General features: G+C 38.6%; 1 protein-coding gene across 1 annotated transcript in view; it reads right to left on the bottom strand.

Moving 5' to 3' along the window:
• Positions 1-11,329, bottom strand: part of LOC124131375 (putative ammonium transporter 2) — a 33,655-nt gene extending 22,326 nt beyond the window's left edge. The window contains exon 1 of the mRNA XM_046494614.2: positions 10,831-11,329. Coding sequence (XP_046350570.2) covers positions 10,831-10,993 — 163 coding nt within the window. The 5' untranslated portion in view covers positions 10,994-11,329. The remainder of the gene's footprint in view (positions 1-10,830) is intronic.
• Positions 11,330-12,378: the final 1,049 nt, after the last annotated feature.

Here is a 12,378-nt window from a genome sequence, read left to right as displayed (position 1 = left end):
CAAGCATGTTTAATTGCGAGTAGTTCACACATCAGTAGTATAAGCTTTCCTTGGCAAGAGCGTTAACTTACCTTAAAGGTCCAGTTTCCACCCTTGCCGAACTCGACTGGAATTCCTGGGCTCGATCGCAGCGCCACCAGTGGTTATTTCGAGTTACGTCCCTGCGAAGCCTCTCCTATGGACCAATCCGGTCCCCTTTTTTTTGTTTCAAACAAAATGGCGGCGCCCAGTCAAGACGCTCTGAACGAGTGAGTGAGTGAGTGAATATGGTTTTACGCCGCTTTTAGCAATATTCCAGCAATATCACGGCGGGGGACACCAGAAATGGGCTTCACACACGCTCTGAACGATAATCAAGATCTATATTGTGATAAAACGGGTCTTACATCGTGACGTGCATCAAATCACGCGAACACCTTGATTGAAAAACACGAAAAGATAAGGAAAATATCTGTTGACAACATCTTGGCGGTGCACATGCTTTGCAAATCCAGCAATCAACCGAAATCTGCACGACAACGTACGAACCGGATTTCGATTTCGTTGCGCGATTTTGATTGGACTATGCATAGACTCGTTAGTCCAGCCAAAATGTAACTCCATAATACCAGCCTAGTTCGGCAATGGTGGAAACTGGACTTTTATGGTCAGTTATCGCTCTTGCCTCGGGAATATGCAGTAGCATATGTTTTCAGAATGCTCCATTAATTAACTTCAACGACATACAGATTGCCCGTATAGTTCAGTGTAGGTTAGCGTTCCCGAAAATAGGTGACCCACGCTCTGACAACACTCACGTGGTAGCATGTTAACACTCCCAAACAGACTTTGAAGATAATATACTGTCACTTCAGATTTAAGAAAGAACAGAGTTCCTTCCACATCTGACACCATATTTCGTTGTTAGTTTCATTTCTCGGCGCCCTGGGAAGAAGCAACAGGAGACAGTGTTTGGAGTGACGAATATTTACGTTTGTATTTGCCGCGCAATGGTACATGCGAGGGAGCAATCATTGCTTCCCTGTAGGGACCATTAGTTACATAGATGACGTTACACTGGTCTTGACACAACACGTTACGAGGTATTGAAAAACCAACCTGATGAAACCAAAGGCTTACTCATTGAGTTGTACAACATGAAATGGTCCACAGGAGAAGTACAAAAAGCATGGGAACATGCTGCAGTTATCCCGCTTCTAAAGCAAGGGAAAGATGTATCCCTACCAAACTCTTATCGACCTATCTCGCTCACTTCAAACATGAAAAGCTATGGAAGCCATGGTTAAACAAAGGCTCATGCATCACCTTGAAACTGGCAACCACATGAAACCTGGTCAAAGCGGCTTCAAGAAGGGACACTCTAGATCACATAATAAGACTGGAAAATGAAATAAAAAAGCTCAATGAAAGAGAAAATACCTAGCAGCAGTATTTCTGGACTTCAGTCTTCGACATGGTATAGCATGACAGACTCATGACAAAGTTGAGTAGATCTATTACGTCATAGACAGCATCATAAAAGAAAGGATGCTTTCAGATAACAAATGGAACAATCAATCTGATCCTATGTCACTGAACAACAGCACGCCACAAGGCAGCATTATAACCCAAACCCTGTTTAAAATCATGATCAATGATCTATTTGATCATGTCAACTGTCCAAATCAAACTTCTATATTCGCTGATGATGGAGCAATAAGGGTAAAACACAGAGATATACACAAATCCGAAAGAAAACTCCAGTGTAGATGAGTGGTGCGACAAAAGGAGGTTCACCCTTTCAAGCGAAAACACTGTGGGAGTTCTATTCATCAAATGCAGGGTGAGACACGCTATGATACCCACTGAACTCATCTGAAGTTACAATTGTGCTGACATTCAGCCACCAGAAAGTCATAGCAAAGGATTATACCCCACCCTACTTTGGCTTTATAATACCCACAAAGTTAGTTAGTTAGTTATGCCCGACCGCCAGAGTCCTCGGTCCTGGGCTGCCCTCTCTAGTTGTTTCCAGGTGTGTCCCATCTTCTTGCTGTCTGCCTCGAGGTCCCGTCGCCAGGTGTTTCTTTGCCGTCCTCTTTTTCGTTTTCCCTGGGGTTCCATGACAGCGCCTGTCTGGTGATGTTACTGACTATCTTTCTCAGGGTTTGCCAAATCCACCCCCAAAGTTAACAGTGCTTAAACATCTGAGGTCACTAAAAAGGAAAACCCGACTATACTACGATTAGTAGCCATCACTATAATTGAAACTACATAGGTCAGTTCGGTCAAAAGGGACGCAAGTAAGATCGGTAGATGGCCATGCAAAATTCAACTTCGAATCCACAAAAAGCCATACGCATACTCGCACGAAAGGAAAGATGAAGTAGCCATCTCACACAATGCCAATTTCTGGCTTGTTTAAGTTGCGTCATTGAAGCTTTACAAAAATCACAGTAGGATACAAACTTAACCATCGTGACTCGTGTCTAGCCTGTTTGGTGATTGGGATTAAACATTTGTATGTTGTCCATTCTCATGATGTTTGTTGGCCCCCAGTTAAATTACGTGTACCTCTCTTGTGGGTGAAAATTAGGTGAAGTTGGTGGACACCCACTGAATAGAGATAGCTGAAATATTGCTGACAAAAATGATGTTCAATATAATTCAATCATTAATTATTCAAAGTTCAATACTATAAACTTAATGACTTTTCCTTGCATTATCCAATACTGGTTTCCCCGGGAGATATGTGCAGAAGGATACTTTTCCAGCTGGAGTCATATTTTTTTTTATTGATTCCCTGCTTAGTAATTGCGTATTGACATGAACGTAAACATCAGGTAGAAATGTTCAAATCAATCCCCTGGGATTCTGTTTATACTCCGTTTTACTTAAAAAGAAATATTCTTTACGTTTAACACAGCAATGTAAAATATACTGAACATATACTTGCATATATCTATCCATGGTGACGTTTCTTTTGCGGTTCAGAGTATAATGATTAAGATATCGAACTCTTTGGCTCTGGGTGTAAGTCAAAACGTTACATCTATTCAAAAGGTAAGCGCCAGAGAAGTATCAGTCTCGATTATCTGCCGAAACAGATTTCATGAGGCACAAAAGGCACAGCTAAAAATAAGTGATGACACCAGGTATTTACGAAAAGGGTAAGCATGTCCTTCTCTTCCCGTAGCACCCGCCACACACAATTTTCAATTGTGGCCTCTATATGATCATGAGGGTGGCCTGTTAAAGAACGAGTCTGGCCAAGACAATCCCATTAATGATGCATGATAATTATTATATAACGACAGGGCAGAACAACGCTCCAGAGTGACGTCACCTTAAATTGGGAACGTCGCTTCTCATTCTCACTGACGTGATTTCTTACCTGCAACGGTTTTACCTTTTTGTGCCGGATAGAGCGATATTTCGTTCCAATTGATATTTTTAATTTCATACCACACGCAAATGTAATATACACGACATGTAGTGAGCTCATAAAAATTCGTACAAATCTACAAAATGATTAGGTCCCAAAACATTAAGTCATTTTTTGTAAAAAGTGCATATCCATATTTTTGGCGCCGTGATGCACCCTCTTAATTTTCATATTAATAACATCCAATTCGTAACATTGCTTATTTATGATATATTTATGGTTAAGAATCGCCCACTTGTCTTTTGATATCCAATGTATATATCAAAGTAGCTTTTGAAGTGTTCATCGCCTCGTTACTATTTCGAAAGACACTCTGACGAGATGTGTTATTTATACCCCATGATCAATGGGGTTTTAACTACAGACAGTTTTCACATCTCACAGTGTGGTTTCAAAACACTGGTTATTGGAAACATGGTCTGAGAAAATAACATGTGATGCACACGAGGACAAGTTGTTAGCATGATGCTGCACCCGAGAGACGCACACAGTTGAAAGTAAGAATTGTAAGTAACCTTATCTATTTTGAAATAAAACTGTTCATTTTCGCCGTTCATAATAACCCCTACGCGATTTCGAACTCCACACGACACAACTTTTATGCCATTTTTATCTTTCCTATTTTATTTCCCTCTCATTTGGCCCACTGAAAGTGAATCCGTTGGTAAGTAGTCTTGTCGTTAATGCAAATGTTAGTTAGTCTATGGTGGTTCTTTGGTTCATTTACTTAATAAGCAATTGTCGTACATTGAAGTAGATTTCAATCATGTGAAATAGGGCACACTAATTCTGTGAAAATGCTAAAACTGGCACTTACCCAGTATCAACCGTACTAGTATGAGTATCGATTATGACACATATTCACATGTACTCACCTGTTACAAACAGTACCCTGGATGCAAAAACATTGGTTTGAGATATCTGCGATTTGTGTTTATTAAGGAGACATTTTGTCTGGTTGTGTTGGAATATGTTATTACTATTCTGTTGGAAGACTGTACACACATGGTATGAGAAGGTTTATGAGGTTCCATACAAAACCTTATTAGTGATATTTTGAAATCATACTTTACTCTTTCAAAGGCGTGTCCTTCCATTTTGTCAAAATATTCATGTTAGTGCCAATTTATTCATGTGGCGTATATTAATGATGATAACTACTGGAGACACGAAGGCAAGCTGCAGTTTCGCTTTATGCTCGTTTCTCCGGTACCTGGCTATCTTTTACCATAAGTGCAACATGCCATGCATATACGTGTTCAAAGCAAAGAAAACACTTAGACAGAAAGAACACTCTTTTATTCAGAACTTATATATTTCATTTAATTTCAATCTCTGCAGCAATAAAGTTCAACGAAACAGGTTTAAGTCATATCAAATTCATTAAATATACCGGTAGTTATGCCCTTTACACAATTTCATTGGCAACTGCAAACTTGTAACTAGCTGTAGAAGGTACACTCTCGGTTAGTACGATGCCACTGAAAAATCTGTCCTTGATTGAAGCATGATGGCTGTGTTTCAGTATTTCAGTGTGCTGGGGGACGCTCTCGGGTTGCCTTACAGCTGCTGAATTCACCTCTGTTATCATTCCTCACCTTTGCTATTGATTGTTATCCTCTGATTGCTCGCTATTTGGCAGCTTCAACACCTCGTGTGCCTTAGGGGTATTCGTGTTGGCCCTGTAGTGCCACTCTTCAAGACTGCGATGTGTCATGTGGCCATAGTTGCCAAAGTGATAAATATATTTACATGGTTGCCCCATGCCACCAACATGTCAATCGCCTCATCCTTTAAAGAGCAACACTGATGCACCGGGAATAATAACCGTTAAACGAATGGTCTGTTCAGCTGAGCCACAATGCATCGTCAGCGCGACTTTTCTGCACACCAAGATGGGCATTGGCATTCGCAACACTTGCCAGTGCTGATCTCCTCACCACACATGTATGGTATGTAGCGGAAAGGGCCAATGATACACATCGGATTTCAAAGTATGTTGTTGTTGGTTTTTTTGCGAAAGCGACTATTACCATTGTGTCGTATTTATTGTAACTGTCCTGTATACAGCACCCTTTAAGGTAGGGGGCTCCCTGTAGGATCCTCTATCTTGTACACACAGTTGATTGACAATGTCAAAGCTGTCACATTCGAATAAACAGGAACTCCTAACAAAATCGAAAATCGACTGCACCCACGAATCTTTGTACCGTTACAATGGTAACACCATGCAGACACAACCGGTGCACATGACTGGTATGCGCTATCGGTAGCACACGTGTTATTGTCGTGGTCCCGTATCAGTTCTATATAAGGTAATGCTATTATATGGTACGTTCCCCTCTTTGAAAGAGATATTAGAAAAAAATTGAATTTTTTTTTCAATGTTAAAAAAAATGTGGACCACTGACACATGATGGTCTTCAGCATATCAATGACTCGGGGTGTAACTATAACTATATATGTAACTATAAAATGTAACCATGTTACCATAACATTGTTTCGGGTTTCCTTAACAGTGCTTGAGAAAACAAGATTTAGCCTAAACGCTGGAATGATTTAACAGGTATGGTTCAAAGAATGGCCCATGTCGGGTTCAGAAATGCTATTTACTCTGTACGTTTTGATACAATGTTTGTACTTTTTGAGCGAACCGAATACACCTTCCTTAAAACATATTCGTAAAACAAAATGTGTGCCCTGAATACCGTTGGAATTAATAACATTCATACAAGAGATGTCCAGTCAACACTACTATTAGCGCTATGTCTTTCGCCTTGAGTTCATGTGTATTAATCTACACTGATATCATTTTCAACGCAAGTTTTGCTTATTTGTTTTTTCAAGCCGCACTCAGAAAAATTCCAACTCTCTAAATAATTGAATCTGTACCAGACAACCCAGTGATTGACACTATGTTCATCGATCGACGCAATTGGGACACGATGACATGAATCGACCAAGTCCGCGAGCCTGACCGCCCGATCAAGTTCGTCTCCTCTTACTACAGACCCATGAAGATCCGGGGTAGAATAGATCTTCAGCAACCCATCCTTGACGTAAAAGGCGACTATGCTTGTCGTAATAGGCGACTAACGGGATCGGGTGGTCAGACTCGCTGACTTGGTTGAAGCATGTGATCCAAGTTGCGTGGATCGATGCTCATAATATCAATCACTGGATTATCTGGTCCAGACTCCATTATTTACATATCGCCGTCATATAGATGGAATATTGTTGAGATCGGCGTGCAACAACACACAAACAAAACAAAAACCTCTTACTACAAGCAGGGGTTGCTGCAGGTAAACCGCAGCCGAATTCACCGAGCACTGCGTTTGTGGAAGAAATATAACTGATAAAAATGTGCCCTTGGAAATAAAACTCCTTACTCCATGTCCCCCAATGTCGCTGCCAAAAAATGTAATAAAAAACATCTTTTTATCAATTATAGAAACAATTACCTCAGTAATCACTATAAGAGGGTAGCCCATTACAAGTTGTAGTCCGGTCGATATAGTGTCAAATCCTACCAAACCCACCAAGAATTGCAACAGAAATTAATTCTCCTGTTTCATGAACAGAAAGCATCCCCTTACAACATAGTAAAAATCTAGGAAAATTTTAGTTGCGGAAAATTGTTTAGTTTGGGTATGATCTTTAGGGGGTAAATCAAAATAAAATACAAAAAAAATAAATTAATGTTTCATTTTTTGTTTAACCAAATCAGGTTACATATTAAATGAAAGCGTGTGTCACAAGCAGTCCTTGTGTATCCATAGTTTGTATCTAATCTGCATAAAAGTAATATAATATGCCTTTGGAAAACAATTAGCGAAAAACACATATATTCACATTTATTCATATATATAGTTTTTGTTTGTCTTAACTATATTTATTCAACAACATTAACAATTATTTATTTGTTTGAAAACCTTCATTTTTTAATATTTCCTTTTTAAAACTTATATGTCAAGTAAAGGTCATCAATAAATGTTTACAAATATAAGTTTCCCGACAAGTAGCACATCGGCGGCCATGTTTACCAAGGAGACAGGCTAACAAGGTCATCATCCAGCACATATTTGGCATGTTCAATAATCCTTGGACCACATATAGCTGAGGGCTATACAATACCTTCATCTTAGATTTATAAGGATTCATTTGAATTCTGTATCCCCCGGATAGGGACATTTTCTAACTTTGTATACATGCCATTTTTTTAAATAGCAATTTTAGTTTTATATCTTGTATTCCAATTTGCAACATTCCTCAGGTTAAACGTGAAGCTTAATTTATCTGCAGTGGATTCAACATCGATACTTGCCAACGTCGCCAGTAGTGAAAATGTCAGTGCACAGTTTGTTTTCATATTAACTAATAGTTTATTTATTTTACCATATTGATGATGCTATAAATGGACCATCTACTATACACAGTAAAACATGCTCCAATAAAACAGTTGAAGTTGGTACATAGTAAAATAGAATGAAATGTGATAAAGACTGAAACAGAACAGTCACGAGGATCACGGGCGCCGGAACAGCCTATCTTGCATGACATATCTGGAGATGTTTCTTCATATATGCAAGGGAATAACAGTATACCTACTGTTGTGTAAGAACTTGAAGTCAATCCTAACCGGGACTTATAACCAGCGCAGATATCACACCAAGGTGGTATATGCATACGTAGCCAACATGCGTGTTGTACATGCTTCCAATCTATGCCGGTGATGTGTTCAGTTGCCACGCTGTTGTAATAATCGTGTAGAAAGAAAGGATATTTTACCGATATTTGTAAGACAAAAATTAAATATGCGAGACTCCCCCAAATGTTAATAAAATGTCACCATTATTTTACATTTGTATTAAAACAATGAGAACTGTTTCCTCAACTACACCTAGAGACAGATGGTGCCCCGATTTAAGTGCCTCATTATTTCATTCATTGCGTCAATATGTCACTGGTAGACCTAGATATATTGTCACATAAAAACTTTCAATACTAGTTTTGCATCTTGTTGCGATATCGAATGGAAAACAGTAAAGTAAATAATGGCACAAAATTTTGTTGGAATATTGCTAAAAGCGGCGTAAAACCATACTCACTCACACAGTCGCCATGACGCGGCTTGAATATTGTTAAAAAGGATTAAAACCAATAACCAATTGCAAGCAAGAATCTTCACATCGAATCGTGCGTATTTATTTGTGCATTGTAGCGACAGGTGATTAACATGAACATCACATGTTGCTAAGTGACTCAACATGACCAAGTGGAAAATATTTCCGTCATCTCGGAGACAGTTTGATTCAGGATCATGTAAATGGGTCACTCTATTACTGGAATCTGTAACAACAAAATAGCTTTTCACTGGGACATGCCATCATAAACAAAAATTACGACGATAAAGCGGCTCAGGGATCTTGTATCCGGGTTATCATGTGCTCCACCATTAATTAGCCAAATTGCCCAGAGAAAATAAACAATCGTAACAAACTATGATATATTTCTGATTTGTTTTAAAAGCAGAAATGTTTTATACACTTTGTATTGCTTTTTTATAAATGAACAGAAAAATTCAGAAGAGCTTAAGACCATTCGTACCGACAAATCCCGCCTCGGAGATTTTTATCACACACACACACACACACACACACACACACACACACACACACACACACACACACACACACACAGCAATCCCATCGCCGTAAAGCTATCACAAACACTATAAATGTCGAAATGCACATCTGTCTCAATGTACCTTTAACTCATTTGATGTGTCAAAACAATGTAACCCGCATTAGGATTAACAGCACAAAATTACTTTAAAATAAAATCATTCAGTGCACTTTGTCCTTGGTATCAATGATCATCATCCAACGTAGACATTGTCATTTTGACAACCTGTATTTATCTTTACAGTACCACTGACCGTCCTGCTGGACCATAACTAGTGTCTGTGTATATTGATTACAGAAATAAACCATTTTAGGCTCATTTTGTTGCAATATATACTTCACGGCACGCAAAACACTCGTTAAGCAGATTCCTTAAGACATGGGAATAACATTTATGACAACGTTAAAGACTTAAGTTGCTACAGTTACTCGTTACCATCAACTCAACTTTCTTTGCAATCGTTCATAACTTTGTCGTCAATCGATGGCTATTTTCCGCATCGAAGAGGTTTCATTTCCTGTACTTACGATGCTAGCTCTTCAAGGTACCAACCCCAACAACAAATCATTTTATTCACTTAAGCCTTATAAATTAAAGTTAATTCATACAAATTTATACACCTGAGACCTGAGACGTAAACTGTTGTTGCATCATTGCATATAAAAATATGTGTAAATTCAAATTTACGGGTATCGTACATGTATACTCATTAAAACTAGCGAACGCTGAAAATACATAAATGTTTATCTCCTAATTCAATCATTACAATTCGGCCATATATACATCGCCAGAGAAGATGAACTTCCCCACGATCTTTATACGTATGAGGAAATTCCTTCCCAGATAAAAACCGACCTGACTGCATCGTGAAGATGACAAACGTGCTGGTAAGTATCCATATACTATCTGATGAAGGGTCTTCATCATGACAAGAACAGTTCCATGAGAGACCTATCTTCGTAGTAGAGCAGTTATCCATTGTTCAGGAATATGCACCAAGCAATAGCTCTTATATTTAAAGAGCTTTAATCTGAAAACGTAACGTTATAATTCACGATTATTGAATTTGGTTAGACACGCGATTGGCCTGTGTAATTGATTTTCGATTGTTATTAATAATGGCAGTCCTGTTCATTCGTCATACATAACAACTAAGGAAACCTCCTTGGTATCGTGTATTTTAAACATTTGATTGGATTTCCATTGGTTATATGTGTGACTAATGGTTTGTTAATCTGATTGCAGATGCAATACCACACAAATGAATGTATTTGGACATTGATGAGCGACAGATCTTGTATATTGTGTCTTGTCATTAACCAGCAATCTATATGAAGACAATGTCATTGATAAAATAAAAGAGGATAATAAAATTATTGACACATGCTACATTAATAAACGATTGTAATGCAACAATGTAACATTCCAAATCCAGGTATTAGATAGAGTGAAGTATATTTCATCCTTTTCTTAAATCTAATAAAAAGCATTTTTAGATATGGAGTATATATTTGAAGCTTCTTGGTAGCTATATTTTCCAGCAAAATTCAATACATACACTCAGTAAACTACATATGGAATATACGGCTATGTAAATGTTGTTACGCATATACAATGATGATACATTTTAACATACTGGAATCCCAAGCTTTGAGAATATTAGCGATAACCAAAAGTAGATTGCTTGAGAAATGAGAACTTCAAAATGATGTTTTTACCTGACTGCATGGTAAACACCACAAAAGCGCTGCTGAGTATCCAAGTGGCATCGTCGTGAGACTTAACCCGAAAATTCTTTCCTAGGAATAAAGCTGTTGTTACGTCACTCATAGTACCATTCTCCCATGTTGTAGCGGACATGGTGTTGGAAATATGTCGCATGTACAGTTATGACACACGTCGTTCAATCCGGGAAGCAAGGGTGGTCGCGAAACAGTTGAAGCCAAGTTGATCCAGAATGCTTTTAGCAACACAACTAAAACATTTGATGAAAATGATCGTCATGCATCATCAAATTACCACCAGCTGGGATGTGTTCGCCACATATTCACACTTGATGCATTTGTTGATGCATTTGTTCTGTTGCCTACCAGCTTCTATCAATATGCAATGGTCATTTATAAGCATTTCAGATCGGCCTCACTTATGACATCACTCACTAATGTCCTTAGCTCTTCGTAAAATGTCGAGCTTAAATGTGCCCACTGAACATGCCTGAATTTCTCCTGATGAAGAAACATATCCGCCCATCGATAGTGAATATCTTAATGTAAGGCAACATTTGTCGAATGACCCTCGCTGATATCACAGTTCTTAGGAGTAGTACCTCGATTAGACTCAGCGATAAACGTATGACCATTGCTGCGATTGATCACGTTCAGATTACCGTTTTCAGGAGTCAGCTGCTTCCAAGAATCACGCCTATTCCTGTGTAAACCCGCTCATTTGTACTTCCTACACCTTCTGACGTACTTCAGGGACGTATATAGGGAGGTGTAATGCATTTATCTTGAGGGGAGTCTTCTATGGTGAAGAGGCGATACAAATCTGAGAGGGTTTTTTAAATGAAACGTTTGTCCACAGAGAAAGTGATCGACCGTTTCCAGATGACTACATGGCAAGCAATACTGATGACTATTCCAACCAGAAACAACCTGTCAGTTCTCATTTACTGATTTGGATTATATTTGGACTTCAGTTATATCAATATTTATCGGGTATGCATATTTGATTATGGTGGTAGGTTTAATGATTCCCTGAAAGTTAACACAACTTGAAATCATAGATATGCAATTGAATATCGGGGGAAAGTGTTTGCGATTCTGATACCGATCGAACGTACGGCATACAACATCTTTTGTCGCACATGATACTCTTTGAAATATGAAACGCCAGCGTAAAACACCACCATTGTCAAGTCGGTATCTAATTCAGCTGATCATGACAGCCTTCTTAATTGATGACATTCACTGCCAATCACATACTTTGGGTGGTTAAAGCGTTCGCTCGTCACGCCGAAGACCCGGGTTCGATTCCCGACATGGGTACAGTGTGTGAAGCCCATTTCTGGTGTCCTCAGCTCCAACTTATGGCGTCCACAAGGAATCTGTTTCGGCAGATATTCGAGACGCGCTGACGTTTTAACTATATATATATATATATATATATATATATATATATATATATATATATTATAAAATTATGTATATCGACTTTATTTGAAATATATTTACTAAAAATATACCTGTGCGGTTTGTTTTGAAGAG

This window comes from Haliotis rufescens, unplaced genomic scaffold (assembly GCF_023055435.1).
Source record: "Haliotis rufescens isolate VD_foot unplaced genomic scaffold, xgHalRufe1.0.p SCAF_1, whole genome shotgun sequence".
Lineage (NCBI taxonomy): Eukaryota > Metazoa > Mollusca > Gastropoda > Lepetellida > Haliotidae > Haliotis > Haliotis rufescens.
The sequence above is the reverse complement of the archived record's forward strand: the minus strand, read 5'-3'. Positions and strand labels throughout refer to the sequence as shown.